Genomic DNA, 18,031 nt, shown 5'->3' on the forward strand with positions numbered 1-18,031 from the left:
TGATTTCCCAAGGATGATGCCCACAGTACTCGGCGTGGTTCCCTTCCTTTCCTGTTGTTGTTTTTTCTCTGAGCCGTAACCCTAACCCTGCTTTATGTCAGTTTAGCTGAGATCACAATTTTAATTTTCTTTTTTTAAGATGGGCGATAAGTGAGCGAACCGTCTTCAGTGTGGGAGATGCCCTCTCTCAGCATTTGCCAGGCAGTAGCACCCTGTGCCTGGACACATGGCCCTAAAACCACCACCACTGCATGAGGAATGGCCGGCGGGTTTGCCGTCTCCTGTAGGGGGAGCCGGAGAGGCCGGGAGGAGACTGTCAGGAACCGCTGCGGCTTGTGGGAGAATGCAGGAGAGGAGGAAGGCTGGGGCGAATGACCATAGATATTTATTTTGTTGGTGGGGTATGTGTGTGTGTGTGGTTCTCTTAGCAGGAGGCTGAGGACCCTTCCCACTTGTTCCTGGATGGACTGGAAGCAGCCAAAGATGCAAGTGGCGCCCTGGTGGACCGGGTGGATGGTGGACACTGCTTGCTTGATGGAATGTTGGAGGATGAGACCCGGCCGGGGGGATACCATTGTAGTCAATGTGACCGAGTCCTGATGTCCATGCAGGGGCTGCGTTCTCATGAGAGGAGCCACCTGGCCCTGGCCATGTTCACCCGCGAGGACAAGTACAGCTGCCAGTATTGCTCCTTTGTTTCCGCTTTCAGGCACAAGTAAGTGCTGAGGAGTGGCCGGTCGCGTGTACCTGGGCGGAGGTGGCCTAGCGGAGGGCAGCTACGTGAGGGCGGGAGAAGTTTGGAGGAGTTAGCAGTTGCCCCTTGTGGTTCACACCTGCTGTCCAGTTGGCAGTTACCTTAACTTTATCTGTCAAATGGAGCTAAGAACAGGATTTTGCTTGGTTGACAGAAGATTTGCAGGGTGTTTTTTTTTTAAAAAAAAATGACAGTTTTGTAGGTATGGCTCTGACGTACACAAAGATCTGAGAGTCGATAAGTTTATTGGTACCTAATCATCATTTGAGGACTAAGTTCCATTTGGGAAATGGAGTAACTAGGAGATAAAATTAGGACTGTTAACCCATGTGACCTAAGGCTCATTGCTTAATTTAAAAAATATATATATATATATATATTTTTATTCGATAACGACTGGGCATCATTGCTTGATGTTTTTTGTTTATTTGCTTTTAAAAATATATATTTTATTGCTTTTTTACAGAGAGGAAGGGAGAAGGATAGAGAGTTAGAAACATTGATGAGAGAGAAACATTGATCAGCTGCCTCTTGCACATCCCCTCCTGGGGATGTGCCCGCAACCAAGGTACATGCCCTTGACCGGAACCGAACCTGGGACCCTTCAGTCCGCAGGCCGACGCTCTGTCCACTGAGCAAAACTGGTTAGGGCTGCTTGATGTTTTTAAAAAGACCTTGAAAGGTAGATAAGTTGATGGAATCCAGAGAGATGCTTGAAGTTCAGGGTGGTTGAAGAGGGAGAGCTTCCCGTTGCTCATCACGGCTTAGAAATTGTAAATTTGGAGTTTTTATGAAGGCTTTTCTGGGTGATGAGAAGAGGGATGGTTCTGAGACGAAACATTTTGTTGCCTTTCTCTGTTGACTGTGCGCCAGAGAGAAATGTTCTGTAATGTGTTCTGCGGTCTTGGATGAAGGTGACTAATTGTAAGACTATGACATGCTGTTTATTTTTATGATAATTGGAAATAACTGATGGGCTGTTTGCTTCTTTAAACAGACAACGTGCTAGTTAGTGGAGGTGGAAAGGCGGGAGGAGGCAGTGCTTCTGCAGAGTGTGGGATGCTTAAAACTATTATTTTTAAAAAAATATATTTTATTGATTTTTTACAGAGAGGAAGGGAGAGGGACAGAGAGTTAGAAACATCAATGAGAGAGAAACATCGATCAGCTGCCTCCTGCACACCCCATACTGGGGATGTGCCTGCAACCAAAGTACAGGCCCTTGACCGGAATCGAACCTGGGACCCTTCAGTCCGCAGGCTGATGCTCTATCCACTGAGCCAAACCGGTCAGGGCTAAAACTATTATTATTCTATTATTATTATTATTATTATTATCATCATCCAAAGTTGAATATCTAATCTTTGCCTTCAGATCCAGGCACTGGCATCAAATTTGTGTAGTTCTCATCAGTTCCAAAACTGTTTTTTTTGTTAATCCTCACCCGAGGATATTTTTCCATTGATTTTTTAGGGAGAGTGGAAGGGAGGGGGGAGAGACAGAAACATCGATGTGAGAGAGACATTTATTGGGTGCCTCCTGCACTCCCACCCTGACCAGGGCTTGGGATTGAGCCTGCAACCAAGGTAGGTGCCCTTGACCTAAATCAAACCCGGGACCCTTCAGTCCATGGGCTGACACTCTATCCACTGAGCCGAACCGGCTAGTGTCCGAAGTACTTTATAGCAGCACCTATCGCATAGCAGAACCTCAGGACATCGCTGTGAATAAGTGGGTATGCCCTTGTGCTTGGTGGTGTCCTGGAGGCTTCTGGGGCATGTGAAGATGAATGGGCCGTGGTCAGTGTTCTACAGGAGTTTAGGGTCTAGCTGGATAATAAATAAAGCCAGCACACCAGTGACTTGCCATAAGAAGGCACACGTCTTTAAAAAATGTGCATAAGTAAAACGCTATGAAGTTTCAAAGAGGAGAGATGTGAACATCGCTCTGGAAAAATCAGGAAGTTTTTATGGAGTCGGGAGCACTTGAAATAGGAAGATAAGACTTGAGTGGTTTGTAAAGAAGGTGTGATGTGGGGTAGTGACACAAATTAGGACTTTTCCCACACCTGGTTTGGTGGATTTATTTTTTTTCTTTAGTAGTTATGTAATACTGGGAATGCCTATAATTAAATGACATCCTTGTAAGTTGCTCTGGAAGATGGATGTACAGCAAACATTGTTGTGTTTATCAGCGGGGTGACCAGCCTTTGGATCACGTGACTTCCCGTAATCACACCTGCCTATTTACAAAGGCTTTGGGAACAAACCACTCATTCCATGTAGTTCAACACTTTGAAACCCTTCCCTGCTCAAGAGTTATCTCCTTCCTTGAGCTTCCCCTCCTTTTAGAGTAGGTGCCACTGTTGCCTTTTTTTTTTTTTTTGTAAGCACCATCATTGGAAAGTAGCAAAATGACTTTGAACAGCTTAGAAATGGGATTTCTGGAAGAGGGCAATGAGAAAATGTTACACGCAGCTTTTAACCCTGTCTTTTTGTTTGTTCGTTTTTCTCCTACAACAAGTTTGGATCGCCATATGCAAACCCACCACGGACACCATAAACCATTCCGATGCAAACTCTGCTCCTTCAAGTCCTCCTACAACAGTCGGCTAAAAACACACCTACTCAAAGCTCATGCTGGTGAGTTGACATTGGTGGTGCCCAAGTCTGCTGAGTTTGAAATCCTGTGGTCTTCACTGAGTAAAACTTTAAAAGTCTCTTGTCCCACACATGAGAATAAGTTATTCTTGAGATGGTTGCACATTTAGTTATTTTTTAATCGAATAAAGAAAATCTAAGGAATCGCCCAAAGCCAAAATAATACCCAGCCGGTGTCACCCACGTCACAGTTGATGCATGCTAGCAGCGTTTGTTGGCCAAGAGAAAGTTCTAAATTCCCGAGCCTTTCTAATGGAAATGCAAGAATTGTTACATCCACTAAAGATAGCCCCCAAATAAAGTAATGGTGTAGTCTTGAGGAAGTTCAGAGGAACTTAAGAGAACTCAAGACAAGTAGTGAGATTCTTGGGAGATGCCTTACATACATACATGTTCAGATACAAGATAAGAAGTGGCTTAGTATCATGCGTGTCCCGGGGCTACTCGGGTCTCTGTCACTGTATCGCCCCCTCTCACTGTGTTTGCTTCATTGAACACCCTTTACCTACAGGGCTCTTTACTAAACATGTTACATTCATCATCGTTTTTAATCCTCATGGCAGTCCTAAAGGGCAGGTTGTCACCCTCAGTTTCGGATGACTTGCTCAAAGCCATGTGATCCATTCACTGAGAACTTGGCTCCAGAACAAGCACATCCCTGTCACTGATGGGCTGCTGCCTCTCTCTCTTCTGCTCTTCTCTACTTTGCAAATGATGGGGGATGCCCACAGGTAGATAATCGGAACTCAACCCCGAGAGAAAAGAGGTGTGAGGTAGGAAAGGCAGTGGGTGTGGGTAGGGGCCCTGGGGATGTCTCCATGACCTTGTCTCCTCAGTCCTCATGTCTCCTCAGTCACTCTCAGAACCCCAACGCAGCAGCAGCCTGCGTGTGACCCTCTCAGCGGTTTTGACAACCTCAGAGGAACTCACATCAAACCCAAAGGGAAATTGGGGAAATGAGGCCTCAGGATACCCAGCTATACTATCGGATTCTTTCCAGAGTCCAGTCTCCTCCCTGAGTTTCCTGGGCTGAGGTATTTAGATCCTCGTTTGAAAATTTGCAGACAGCTAGAATTCTTCTCGCTTTTTGGCTCCCCTTGTGTGGTTATAAAACCCACTGAGACCCCGAGTCCTGCCTTCCTTTTGCCATCTCCTCGTTGCCTATGGAAATACATTCTTGTCTCTCTGCTGTCTCCTCCTGAGTGTTGGGTCCCGTTGAACTGGCTCAATGCAGTAAAGCTACTGAAGACTTCCAGATGCCCTGGGCCCCACGGGAGGCAGAGGGGTGGAGGTGCAGGGGTGGGTCCTGGGCCAGGGAGATTAGCCAAATGGTCTTGTTTCTATCTGTTAGTATTTTTATATCTCCAGGAAAATTCCACTGAAGTTCATGGAGTGACAGGCTCCAGGGTTCAAGCCATTTTTTTCTAACTGAACATTGTAAATGATTCAGCTGGGACCCTTTCTGGTGTGTTTCCCATAGGCCTCCGCCTGGTCAGAAGCACTTTCGTGGTGGGAGTGGGTAAAGGATTCTGCCTGTAGGAAGGGCTTTGAAGGGGTGCCAGAGGCTGCACACTGGCTCCAGGGCACTGAGCGGAAGTATATGTTCTTGGAGCTGGCGAGCAGACTGGCCTTCTGTGCTCACTGGTTGGAGAGAAGGAAGCTTCCAGAGGGAGAGAGAGTGGGAGCGGTGTAATTCTGCTCTCTGTGCACCTGGGAGCCCTGGTGTCCACAAATGGCCCTTAGCCACTGACAGTGGCCCGGCTAAGAGAGAGCAGGTACATTTTGCAAAGGACTGTTGACTTATCTTGTCTGTTGTAGATGGATTATTTTAAAGGATAAAGAGTCGTGTAGATGAACCAGGTAACCTGGATTTGAATTCTCTCTTCAGTTGGACTATTTACAACCACTAAACAAAGTTCATCAACCAAAGGACTTGTATGCATATATGCATAACCCATGGACACAGACAATAGGGTGCTGAAGGCCTGGGGCGGGGATGGAGGCAGGATAGAAGAGGTCATTGGGGGGATGGTGGGTAGAGGGGGTTATATGTAATGCTCTCAACAATAAAGATTTTTTTAAAAAGTTGAAAAATGGAATCAGGAGAGCAATGGTATTATATATAATGTAATATAATAATTATTGTAATAATGCAGTAATTAATAAGACAAGAATAAACTCCATGTTTTGAGTACTCACAAGCCCATTGCTCATGGCCCAGCATTACCCTGTAACTCCTAGGTAACTATGGGGGGACAACTGATGGATGTTCTGTTTGTTTGGATCCTCTGGCCTCTTTGAATGTCTGTTCTGCCTTGAGCTGTAGCATGTTGTATAAATCAAGGTTAGTTTCAAGACTTTCTTGGAAATGCAAGCTCTGGGGTCATCAGTGGTGAAAAGGAGACTTAACGCAGAACTTGGGATGCAGGGTCACCTCACATGTGAAACCATTGGGTGGCAGGCGGCAGCCCTCTGCTGGGTGAAGGGAGGGCAGAGTTTTACCTTCTAGTTCCTCCTTCACTTACTAACCCGGAGACATCAGCTCCGCCCTCAGCTGTTCCCACTGGCCCAGAGAACCTTCACAACCAGAAAGCCATTCTTCTCTCATTCCTTTACTTCCTCCTCTTTCATCTCCTCTGGCTTTTAAATTTCACTTAAAAATAATTTTTAAAAATACATGTTTACAGAAAATTTGAAAATGAGTGAAATATAGTCAGTCGTTCATAATCTTATTATCTCAAGACCACTGTAGTTTTTTTAAATAATGGTTTCATTAATTTTAGGAAGAGGGAGAGAAACATCAATGATGAAAGAGAATCACAGATTGGTTGCCTCCCGCACGCCCTCTACTGGGGATCGAGCCCACAACCCCAGCATGTGAAACCAGTGGTCGCCAACCAGTGGTCTGTGGACCACTGCAGGTCCGTGAGGTCTGAAAGGTTGGCAACCGCTATCCTAGTTCATGGGTCAACACTCAACCACTGAGCCACACCAGCCAGGCAGCTGTTAACATTTGATTGTTTTTCCTTTCAACCATTTCCTCTATAATTATTTTTAACAATTGTGGTTATAATTTAATCTAAAAGATATTATGCCTTCCTATCTATTTTTCAAGTACTTTATTTTCCTATGTTGTTATAGACTCTTTAAGAAAATGATAATTCATCAAGAAGATAGGGCCACATTTACTTAATCATTTCCCTATGGTTGGAAATTTAGGTTGTTTCATCTTTTTTAAGCATAAATGCATGTTTATTTCTAAATAAAGCTTTCTATGTACTAAAGGATATTTCCTTAATGTAAACTCGCAGAAGTGGAATTACTGCATTATAAGCATGAACATCCAAAGCCTATTGTTCTAAAAAGCAAAATTGCTTTCTGAGTTGATTGTACCAGGGTAACATAACATAAGCTTGCCCATTTCACACCCTCGCATCTGAAAATGCAGTTAATTGGAAAACTGACTTAGGGCAAAGGTAAATCATACCCTAATTTAATTTAGTCCTAGTGATTCGTCCTGCATTTCGGTGGTATAAAAATAACTAAAAGGAAAATTCTTATTTTAACTGAAATATCCTGTTTATTGAAGAAGGTGGAGCTAGACGCACACGGAGACATATATTCATATGTAGACCCATATCTTTTTCAGTTTAAAAAAAAAAGACTTGTTTTTACCCATTTCTGTGTTATTGGTTACAGAGGGAAATGGGGTTTTATGCTGAGGCTTGTGAACTGGTCCAGAAAAAAAAACAAAGCCCACTGTAGGATGAGTGGAGTCGGGAGGTGTGGAGTCAGCGAGGAAGTGGTGAATGAAACCAGCACAGTGGACTCGCACGGAGGGACGGGTGATGGAAAGCCACCCACAGGCCTGGGCAGGAGAATTGGGCATGTTATTTCCTGATGACGACAGAAGGGCAGCCTAGACCGGGAAGCGTTTCCCGTGTGGACATCATAGATGTTCAGTTTGGCTCCCTGTGGAGGAACAGCCCATAGGCCCCTCCACGCGATTAGAGCGTGAAATGGAGAGGAGCCAGGCCACATGAACACAGAGCTCCTCGAGGGGTTCAGTCCAGAGGAGAGCAGTGGCTGGCGGGTGGGCGGGGGTTGGTCTGTGCAGGTCTTAGACCCCGAAGCTCGGGACGCTACTCCATCGAGTGATTAACCGTGTTCTGGTCTCCACCCAACCTGTGCCCTCCTTGCCCCTTTGTCCCTTGCCCCATCTCCCAGGTGAACATGCCTACAAGTGTTCTTGGTGCTCATTCTCCACCATGACAATCAGCCAGTTAAAGGAACACTCCCTCAAGGTCCACGGGAAAGCCCTGACGCTGCCCAGGCCGCGGATCGTCAGCCTGCTCTCCTCACACAACCACCACTCCGCCCAGAAAGCCACCTCGGCCGAAGAAGTGGAAGACTCCAATGGTAACGCGGGCTGCCCAGCCAGAGCTACCCCCGCGGGTGGAGGTGGGCTGGGGGTCATTGCCAATCCTTCTTTCTCGAAGGAAATCTTAGGCAAAAACACGGAGGTTCAAGTGAAGGAAGAAACATGAAAGGGTTGAAACTAGAAATTGGAGTTGGGCCCCGGCCGATTCTTTGGTGGTTAGAACATCTGGCCTGCTGACCAAAGGGTCCCGGATTCGATTCCAATCAAGGGCATGTACCTGCATTACAGCCTCAATCCCCGGCCCTGGTCAAGTTGCATGTGTGAGGCAACCAATCTATGTGTTTCTCTCACATCAATGTTTCTCTCCTTCTCCCTCCCTCTCCTTTACTCTCTCTAAGAATCAATGGAAAAAATATCCTCAATATTAACAACAACAACAACAACAAAACTAAAAAAAAGAGAGAGAGAGATTGGAGTTGGCGTTACAGGCTCAATCTCCGGCCCTGGTCAAGTTGCATGTGTGAGGCAACCAATCTATGTGTTTCTCTCACATCAATGTTTCTCTCCTTCTCCCTCCCTCTCCTTTACTCTCTCTAAGAATCAATGGAAAAAATATCCTCAATATTAACAACAACAACAACAACAAAACTAAAAAAAAGAGAGAGAGAGATTGGAGTTGGAAGGTATTGGGAAGTCGGGAGTGTGTGTTGGTGCTGACATGTGTGAGCTTTGCTTGTGGCAAGAGCACCATGTGAGGGATGGGTTAGTGTTGGTTCTTTCACTGTTGGGGAGCAAGAAAGAGGATGGGATACCAGACAGATGTATTTCTTTGTTTACTTGTTTATATTCCATCTTGTTCTAAAGCAATACATGTGTATTTTGAGGTGTTTGGGGTATGAGATATGTAAGCTAACAGCACAGAATTCAGGGTAGGAATGGAAAGGGTGAATGGGTGGGGCGAATATGTCCGATTGGATCACAAGCGGCTTTAGGGGTAAGGCAGTGATTTTCAAGGAGCTGAAGGGTATTGAGAAAGCATCATTTGGGAGGAGGGTTTAAACTGCCCAGTTTTGGAGGCTCAGAAGAAATACAGGAGGCCATGGAGGGGGTCTCCTCACTGGCATTGTAACCAAAGCTGTAGGGGAGGCAGGGAGGGAAGGAGGGATGGAGCAAAGGGATCGATTGTTGTTTTGGTCACAGCAGGAAACAGAAGTGTCTTGATGACTCAGCTCCCCTCAGGCGAGAGTGAGAATCAGGTACTTAGGAGAGGAGGACGTCTGAGAAGGGCAGGAGACCTTAGAGCTGCTCTCTTCCAGGTCCCTCTAAAGCCCAGATTCCTTCCACAGCATCTCTGGTACCCAGTTATCTCCCACCTACTTGAGTACCAGGTCGGGGAACAGGCTGTTGCCCAGGATCTGCTGTGACATTCTTGGGAGGAGCTTGGTGGACTAGAAAGTTCATGGGGTCTTGGGAACAAAGGCTGGGCTTTTAATCTTACGTCTCTCGATGCCAGTTGTGTTTTCCTGGGCCATCTTAGCGTTCTGTACTCCCATATGAAATTGGGTAGAGAGAACTGTTGACCTTGAGAGATTAATGAGAAAAGGTACACTAACGAGAATGAGGTGAGATGCCTGATACAACATCTGACGCGTGGTTTGTATTTAATAAGTTTTCTGTGTTTCTCATCCTTTGATTGAAATTCTGGCCTTTGGGACCTTTTGTCAGAAGCATGAATTTGGGGTTATTTTTAACGTAAGGGTTTAAAAATGTTGACTCTTCGGGTAACCTGAAGATCTGACCGCCCAACATGTCCACATGGTCTCATTACCAGATCATCGAGGAGGTCAATGAGTGGTCTTTATTCCTGAGGCCAAAGGAAGACCGCTGTAGGAGGGGGAGGAGAGGTAACAGCTGCCTTCCTTGAGTTGTAGAACCGAGAGCCTTTCCTTTGCAGACCATTAAACCCTGTGTTCCGCCCAGTAGCTTCTTCCTGTCATTCCTGTCTTATAGGACTTCTCTTTAATCAAGCAGGTTTGTTATGATGATTGTGGCTTGCAATGGAGTGAGCATGCTCCCTCCTCCACTGTTGTGTAGTAGTTTAAAATGCAGGAGAAAGCCCGTGTTGTTGTTTTCCAGGGAAAACTTACAGTCTCAACGTCGGGGGCAGGGGCGAGGGCATGTGAAAGGGTACAGAAAATGCCCCCTTTGCACCTTGAGGTTCTGCGCCGTTGGAAAAGACTGGTATGTTTCAACAAAGGGCAAAATACAGTTTCATGTACTAACATTTTTAAGTGCGCTGTTTTCATCTGAAATGGAAACTACACCTGTGGAGCCATTAGGGTGAAACTGATCCATTAAAACACCATTTCCCGCAAAGACTTACCCTGGGACACTTCTCTCAATGTCAGATCTTCCTTTGTCTTTCTCACTTGCAGGGGGGGGGGTCTCCTCACAGGACACGGGAGTCCCACAGACCACTCACTGCATGGGGTGGACTAAGAAGAGTTAAGTTCAGGCACCTTCCTGAGTCTGCACTCTACACTGAGAGCTGCACTGTGCACAGAAGAGTCAGAAATGAATAGAAGGCTGGGCTGGCCTGGCTCAGTGGTTGAACATCGACCTATGAGGAGGTCACAGGTCAATTCCCGGTCAGGGCACATGCCTGGGTTGCAGGCTCGATCCCCAGCGAGGCGTGTGCAGGAGGCCGCCAATCAGTGATTCTCCCTCATCATTGATGTTTCTATCTCTCTCACCCTTCCTTACTCTGAAGTCAATAAAAAAAATATTTTTAAAAAAGAGAGAAAGAAATGACTAGAGTACCAGTACCATTCTATTCCTGCACCAGATTAAAAGCCAGACATTTAGAACGCAGTATCAGTACCTACATCTGAACTTATCGCAACCCTAAGCCAGACTTACCCTTTTTGTGGGTGATTTCAGGTTCTTGGAAGCTAGACTAGGTGGGGACTTGGTGTTTGAATGGGTCAGTTTCACCCGCAGGGTTATGATGGCACAATATTGAGTGAACTCTCTGTAGCACAGAGAGTCTGTCTTAACTCAGCCACAGGAGGGTAATTTGCAATAAATAGAAGTGATGGGTTTCTTTGTTCTTTAAAAGAAAGAATAGAGTGAGTGTGAAAGCCCCCTAGGTGGCATCTAGGTAGTGAGGCCTGTGCTGGTTTTAACATGTAAATAGCCAATACCAATGGGTCAGAAGTGATACGTGTAATTTGATGGGAAAAAAACAAAACAACCACGCACAGAAAACACCTTGATTAGAGGGTGGGGAAAACAGAAAGAAGGCATCGAATCGGCTCTTCTCGCCAATGAGTAATTCCGTGGAAAGAACTTTATAGTTTATTCAGTAAATGTTTTCTCGAATGCTTGCTGTCAGCCTCGCATGGTTCTGGATGCTCAGGAGTGATGGAGGAGGTCGAAGGTGAGAAGGCTCTGTACCGGGGAGTCAGTGGTGGATCCCTGTCAGCGGCTAAGTCTGGGGGTGAGAAAACAGCTGTGGGGCTAGCTAGACAGAAGCCTGTAAATCACGCCTCGAATGGTGTTTGCAACACGCATGTGAGATCCAACTGCACATTTTAATGGGGTGAAGCTGTGGGGCTATTGGCTCTCAGTGGAGGTTTCCCACACTACGGATGCCAGGACACTGGCGAGCTGCAGGCGTGGGGGGAGCGGAGACCCATAAAACCAGGGAACTCACCACTGTGTCCTTGGCTTTCTGATTCCCCGGTGAGGGCTGTGAATCAAACGAGTTGACATGCTCGCTGCTATTTGCAGTTGTCAAATGCTTGCAGTCTTGAGCGCGAGCCAGTCTTCCCTGGCAGAAGGAAGCCGCCTGAGAAAGGTTCTCCCAAGGCCGCTCTCCCTCCCCACCCAGAGGGAGGCCTGCAGGGGCGGGAAGCTGAGAAGGGCCGGGAAGCTGGAGGGGAGGTGTCGCCCCAGCCGCCTGGCCACACACCTGTTCTGTGCAGAAACAGGGCTCTTGGGCTCTGGGCTGTCCGTCTTGACAGGTTTCAGCAGCACGTGAGGGTCTTGTATGTTCTTCCTGATGGGCTGTTGGAAAGGAAAGCCACGGCCGTGTGGTGTTGGTCTTGTGTAGAGGATAATGGGAAATGACACGCCATCGCGATTCTAAACAGCGCGTTAAGGGGAAATCATAAGGTTGTCAGCCAGAGGAAGCGCTCTGCTCTGTTTGTGTTTACGGGGTCCCTCCTCCTGCCGTACAAAACACAGGGCTGGGTTCTGTCAGGGTTTTCCCACAGGTCTCTGCTAGCAGTACAGAGGAACACACACACACACACACACACACACACACACATCTATAAAATAACCAAGAAACCAGAACGTGTAGTTCAGTTGGGAGGTTTGTTTAGGTCTGAGAGGCAACGCAGTGCATGGACAGCGGATCATTAACTTAACAGTCAGCCAGGTCATTTATAAGAAGTCAGGCCAGTGGTGACGTTCCACCTCCTTACTCCCTCGAGTGTCCCTCCTCCGCCCCGAAGAATAGGTTATTTTATTTCTCTCACCCACTTATGCTGTATGGAATGGTCTGCTCTAGGAAATAGCTACCGTGATGTGTTTAAAACAAAAAATGAGACCCTAAGACCAGCTGCAGATTAAATAAGATGAAAGTTTTTTCATCCACATCCTAGGGAGCAGCCCAGGGAAGCAAGAACCTGTTGTGACGCTGTCCCCTCTTTATTGTCTGTCTCAATACTGTCCACCCAGCGGGGGTGTCTTTGCTGTTATGAATTAACAGAAAAATGTTGTACGGTGCTTTGATTGTGTGTGTGTTTGTATTTGTGTGTGTGTGTGTGTGTGTGTGTGTGTGTGTGCATCATTACATAAAAGGGTACGGTCTTTCTTTTTTTTTTAGTTTTATTCATTTCAAACGGGCCAGATCCGGTCCGCGGGCCGTAGTTTGCCCACGGCTGCTCTAGCGTAATATTTGCTACCAACACTATTTTTATCAAGACACCTCTCATCAAGGGCCCACAGGCACTCCTTGTCATCCTGTCAGAGTCGAAGCCCTCTGCATGCACTCAGTTTGCCATGCAGGCACCCCCCCCCCCCCCCCCCCCCACTGGGTATCAAGCCCACAACCAGGGCATGTGTCCTCGCCAGCGTCCTCCTCCTGGTTTCTCCGCCTGGACTTGCGAAGGAGCTCTGCTGGGCGCGTGGGAGACTTTCCTCCCCGTCGGCTTCTCTCTCCGAGACTCGACTTGCGCTTTCGCCGAAGAACAGCTTTTACTGCCTCTACGCGGTTACCCTTTTACCTCCGGTCTCAGCTCCCTCTCTGAGCTTGTGGATATGCAATGGTTCCTGTCCCCTATGTTTTCTGTTGGGGGCAGGTAGGTAGGGACTGGCCGGGGACTTCTTGGAGACATCACAGTTTTTCATACAGTTCATGGCAGGGAGTGCTGGCATTTCTAAATCCACGGAACCCAGTAGCACCGGAGTAAGCTTATTGCATTGCCATTTAAGCGGCACGTTCCAGGATAACCAGTCCAAAGACGGGACCCGGGGGACTGTTCTAACAGATCTTCTGACACATGGTCCGCCAAGAGGAAAAGGTCTCTCTTGACAAGAACATTTTGGACGTTGTCGTTGTTCCCTGCATCGCGAGGCCTAGTGAGGAGCTGGGAAACTGAGGGCCGAGGCGGCTGGAAGTCTTCCCCGCTCAGAGGAGACAGCAGGTGCCGTGGGGCTCGACAGTGGGCACTGCCAGTGTGGTCACCTGGGAGCAGAGCCCCTTCTTGGAGCAAATGCACGCGTCGTTGGCCCTGGGATGGGCTCTTTTGTTGTCTGTCTCTGTCCAAAAACCTACAGTGTTTGGTTGCAGTTCAGTCCACATTCATAGAAGCTCTTGCGTGAAACTGAACAACAAAACGGATAGGTTAATGAAATTTCCGATTTTGCCTGGCAATTTTACCCACTGGGATTTTAACTTAATATATTGTTTAGAAGGAGAGCTGTTTTATGAGATTTATCCTGGTCAATTTCTGCAAATCCTAAGTCAAGGATTGGAAAACTTTTTCTGTACAGGGTCAGATGGAAAATATTTTCAGCTCTGTGAGCCTCACGGTCCGTGTTTCAGCAACTCAGCTGGGACTGTAATGTGAAAGCTGCCGTAAACACGGCGTGGTGGCATTCCAGTAAAACTTCATGCACAGAGACAGGGAGGCCACATTCAGCCCTGGGCAGTGTGTCACTGACCTTTGCCAAAGATGATTGGAGGGGGAAAAAGTACAGTGGTACCCACGAAACTAGTCCCATCCTTAATAAATGCCATTATAGACCTTTATATTTAACATGGGCACTACTCTCTTTTTATAATAAACTAGTGACCCGGTGCACAGATTTGTGCACATTGAAAGGAAATTAATTAGAAGGTAACCAGCAGGACAAGACTGGGCCAGACGGCAGAACACGCCCTGGAGCTAATCTCCCATGGTCCTTCCCCGTCTGGCCATACCTGGGGTGGTCCTGTGGCTCGAATGGCATCTGTAGAGTGAGCGGGGTCCCTCTGGCAGGTGGGGTCCCTCGGCCTGGCCTGCGGGGATCAGGCCAAAATCGGCTCTCCAACATCCCCTGAGGGGTCCCGGAATGCAAGAGGGCACTCTGCAAAGTTGCTGTTGTACAGGGTGTGGAATGCAAATGCAGGTGTGCAGTAAACCAGATTTGGGGCCCACAGCGCCCCAGCAACAACATAACACACGGCCGAAGGTGGAATCTTGTGACCCCACAAGTAATTGGACCCCCTCCTCTCTGGTTTCAGGGTGCGTCACCCAAGAACCACCACTGCCAAGTCACTGTCACTCGGCAGCTCCTGTGTTGAGCATCTCACGGTGGTCACATCATAGTGACTGTTGGATGGGTGGAGGGACACTTAGCATATTAGCCTTTTATATATATAGATTTTCTTATTGATTTCAGAGAAGGAGGGAGAGGAAGAGAGACTTAGAAGCATCAATGATGAGAATCATTTATCAGCTGCTGCCTGCACGCCCCCTACTGAGGATTGAGCCTGCAACCCAGGCATGTGCCCCGACCGGAATTGAACTGTGACCTCCTGGTTCATAGGTCGACTCTCAACCACTGAGGTACACTGGCTGGGCACATGTGGACCACTCTTAGGTGTCACTCAACATGTAACTTGACCTGAATATGTTCTTTATTTTATATATGTAGGGAAGTGTTAGCATGTAAATTACATTTAAGCTTAAGAGAAACTGTTTTCTAAGAAATTATGTTGCATCTAGCGCCAAACTACAAACTCATTTAACCTTGACTCTAGCAAAACTAGACACTTAAAAATCAAGATCTGAAGTGCCTGCTTTTCAAAGAGAAACTTTTCCAATTTCTAAATAGGTCAGACCGAAAACTCAGCCTTTACAAGGAGCCAATTAGTTGCAAGGGCATCAGACCTTCCACACAGGTGCCCACTGCAACCAGATTTCTCTTGGGGTGAGAGAAAGAAGAGGCGGTTTCTCTAAAAATGACCATAATGAAATGGAAAGCCTCGAGTGAATAGTTGTGTAAAGTACAAAGATGTCCATCGTTCAGAGCACGTAGGTTACAAGGCATCATTTTAATGGCCGGACCAAGACGTTTAATGGGTTCTGCTGATCTCCAAATTATCTGTCCGGAGAATGCTAACCTCCCCTTTTCGATGCCCGAATTTCTACATTAAAATGTGACCTGGAGTTTATTTTCATGCTTATTATGAAGATGGCATTTCTGCTCTAAAGACTTCGAGTTGGTTACTGCAGTGGTGCAAAGTGGCACAGGTGACTGCATCCTCTGTTGGACGCCCGGACGTCTTCAGAGGTTGCCTTATTGGAATTAGTCTTCAACAGCAAATAGGAAGCCTCCACAGTGGCCACCACCCTGACATTGAATATCACGTTATCTCTCCTTCCCAAGAAACCCACCTGCCTGAGATTTCTGGGGCTTTTTGAATTAGCCACAGTTTCATGTGCCAAGGATTAAAAAATATTGCAAGTGTAAGCTTTCCATGTCCTGGGAACTTAGTCAACTAGCCATCTCCCTCTTACCATGCCAAGAAAAACATTTGTTCGTCAGAAATATAAGCATAGCCTTAGCCGGTGGATAGGGCATCGGCCTGCGGACTGAGGGGTTCCAGGTTCGATTCTGGTGAGGGGCATCGTTGATGTTTCTGTCTCTCCCTCTACTTAAAAGAAATATTAGCCTATACTACCCAAGTCATTCAGAGCTGGTTTCTGCAACACTAGCGTTTGCTTCATAATTCCACGTCTGATAGTTTGCATCTCTTGCTTGAAGGTTACCTTTAAGTGTTCTAGAACCCCAGTTATGGGAAGTGGCTAAAAGGGAGAAGACATCTATTCTTTAGCGGAAAATATATTCATTTGTTAGTCAACTCATCTAAATGACTAATCTCAGTTCTTTTTGGAAAGGATGTTCGCTTGTCTTCTCATTGCCCCTCTCGAATTTTCTTTCCCTGGAACTGGAGCTAGATCATTGAGCTCAACTATATTTGTATGAAATTCCTCCATTTTCTTGAGACTTCTTAGGACTTCCCGGTCCTCTCCTCGCTTTCAAATACTGTTCTGCATTAGAGGGTTTTACACGAGCAGAAAGGAGGTTTGGATTCGGGAGAGCTAGCGTGCAGTGCAGGAGCTGTCACTGACAGGTATAGACCCTGCCTGGCATGCCTTGCTGCAGGAGAGGTTGTGTCCTGGGCGAGATGACTGACTGTGTGCAAAAGAGGTTTTTTCAAAATGCTTTTATTGATTTTTAGAGAGAAAGAGGGGTAGAGAGATAGAAACATTGATGAGAGAGAAACAGCAAAAGAATTTCTTTTAAGTGCTGAGGTGAAAAGAAGATGCCAGAAATTACCTTTTAGAAATAACTATCATTTATTTTTTAAAACAAGTCACCTGAGGTTTTATGGTATCTCCCAGAAAAGCATGTCCAAATCATGTACGCATTTCGTTGTTAACGCATTCATAATCCTAAATAATACCCTATGGAAAAACCCCACTGGTGGCGGTTAAATGAAAGCAGCGAGGTACAAGAATGGCCAATGTTCAGGTAGGAGGATCTGCTTGCCTTTTGCTGGGTTCAGTCCCTCACTGTTTACGCCCAGAAAGAGAGAGGTTCCTGCCATACGGGCTTTTCTCCTTTGCAAGCAGTTTCAGAGTCGCCAGGCTCAACCCCGAGGGCATGTTTGGCCCAGAGTGCAGGGCGGGCTAAGGTTTTAGTTACCAGGACATTGCTGTCCGAGAAGTCATCCTGGGGCTAGGTTCTTGAGCTTCCTGGGAGCACAGCATATTCTTAGATGACTTGTGCAAGCCACGCTCCTTATGTCATCTTTATTTTCATGCGCCGTGAGCCCTGCAAAGCTGCAGGGACAGCCGCATGAAGCAGCGCAGGACCTTCTCAACCCTTCATCTAGGCCTTGATATTTTGGGCATTGCTAGTTATTTTTTCCTCCTCGACCAGAGTGAAACTCATCCATTCTGGTTTATTACAGGAATGCTGCGTCTGTTGAATCCCTGAGTGATAAAACTAAGCATTGTTTTGTTTTTTTAATTCCGCCGATTGCCTTCAATTTGTCATCTGGATCAGTATGTCTTGTAAATCGGAGGTACAAATTATCAGTCCCATTTAAGAGAGAAGGAAACTGCGCCCCTGGGGAATGAAATGATGAGTCCAAAGATCACGAAACACGTATGTGGTGGAGCCGGTCTAAATCCCAAGCCGTGTTGGGAGTTTCTGTGCCATCTCATGGAAGACTCTCAGCAGAAGTACACTCCCATAAGTGATTCCACAGCGACTAGGGCACAGCCTCGTCTTGATGTTTGGGGATCCTGGAATTTTCCTTAGAAAACGAAAGCCAAGTTTTTACTGTGGGTTGATATTCTAGAGCTTAAGTTAATAGACCTACAGATGGTGTTAAGTTGTAAGAACAGAGTAGACTGAAGTGAGAAATTGTGCATTTGGATTTTAATAATTGTAACCTTGGAGAAGAAAAAGGATTGATGAGTCCCGGAGGGCTTCTTGGAAGAGGTGGAGCTCAGGCTGGGCCTTGGCGGGTGAGTAGGATTTTTACAGGGGCAGAAGAAGTCTGTAACAGGTGGAAGTTAGTATCAGAAGTGAGCGAACTTACAGAAGAAGGGATCTTGGAACAGCAAGGAGACCAGTCTGGCTAGAGGGGTGGGTGTATAGGGAAAT

The 18,031-nt window shown here is 46.7% G+C and overlaps 1 protein-coding gene across 1 annotated transcript in view; it reads left to right on the forward strand.

The window, feature by feature from the left end:
* Positions 1-18,031, forward strand: part of ZNF462 (zinc finger protein 462) — a 139,424-nt gene that overhangs the window by 62,798 nt on the left and 58,595 nt on the right. The window contains 3 exon segments of the mRNA XM_006771135.2: positions 612-715; positions 3,278-3,396; positions 7,642-7,833. Of these exon segments, the coding sequence (XP_006771198.1) occupies positions 612-715; positions 3,278-3,396; positions 7,642-7,833 (415 nt within the window).

Source organism: Myotis davidii, unplaced genomic scaffold, assembly GCF_000327345.1.
Source record: "Myotis davidii unplaced genomic scaffold, ASM32734v1 scaffold64, whole genome shotgun sequence".
In the NCBI taxonomy this organism is placed as follows: Eukaryota; Metazoa; Chordata; class Mammalia; order Chiroptera; family Vespertilionidae; genus Myotis; species Myotis davidii.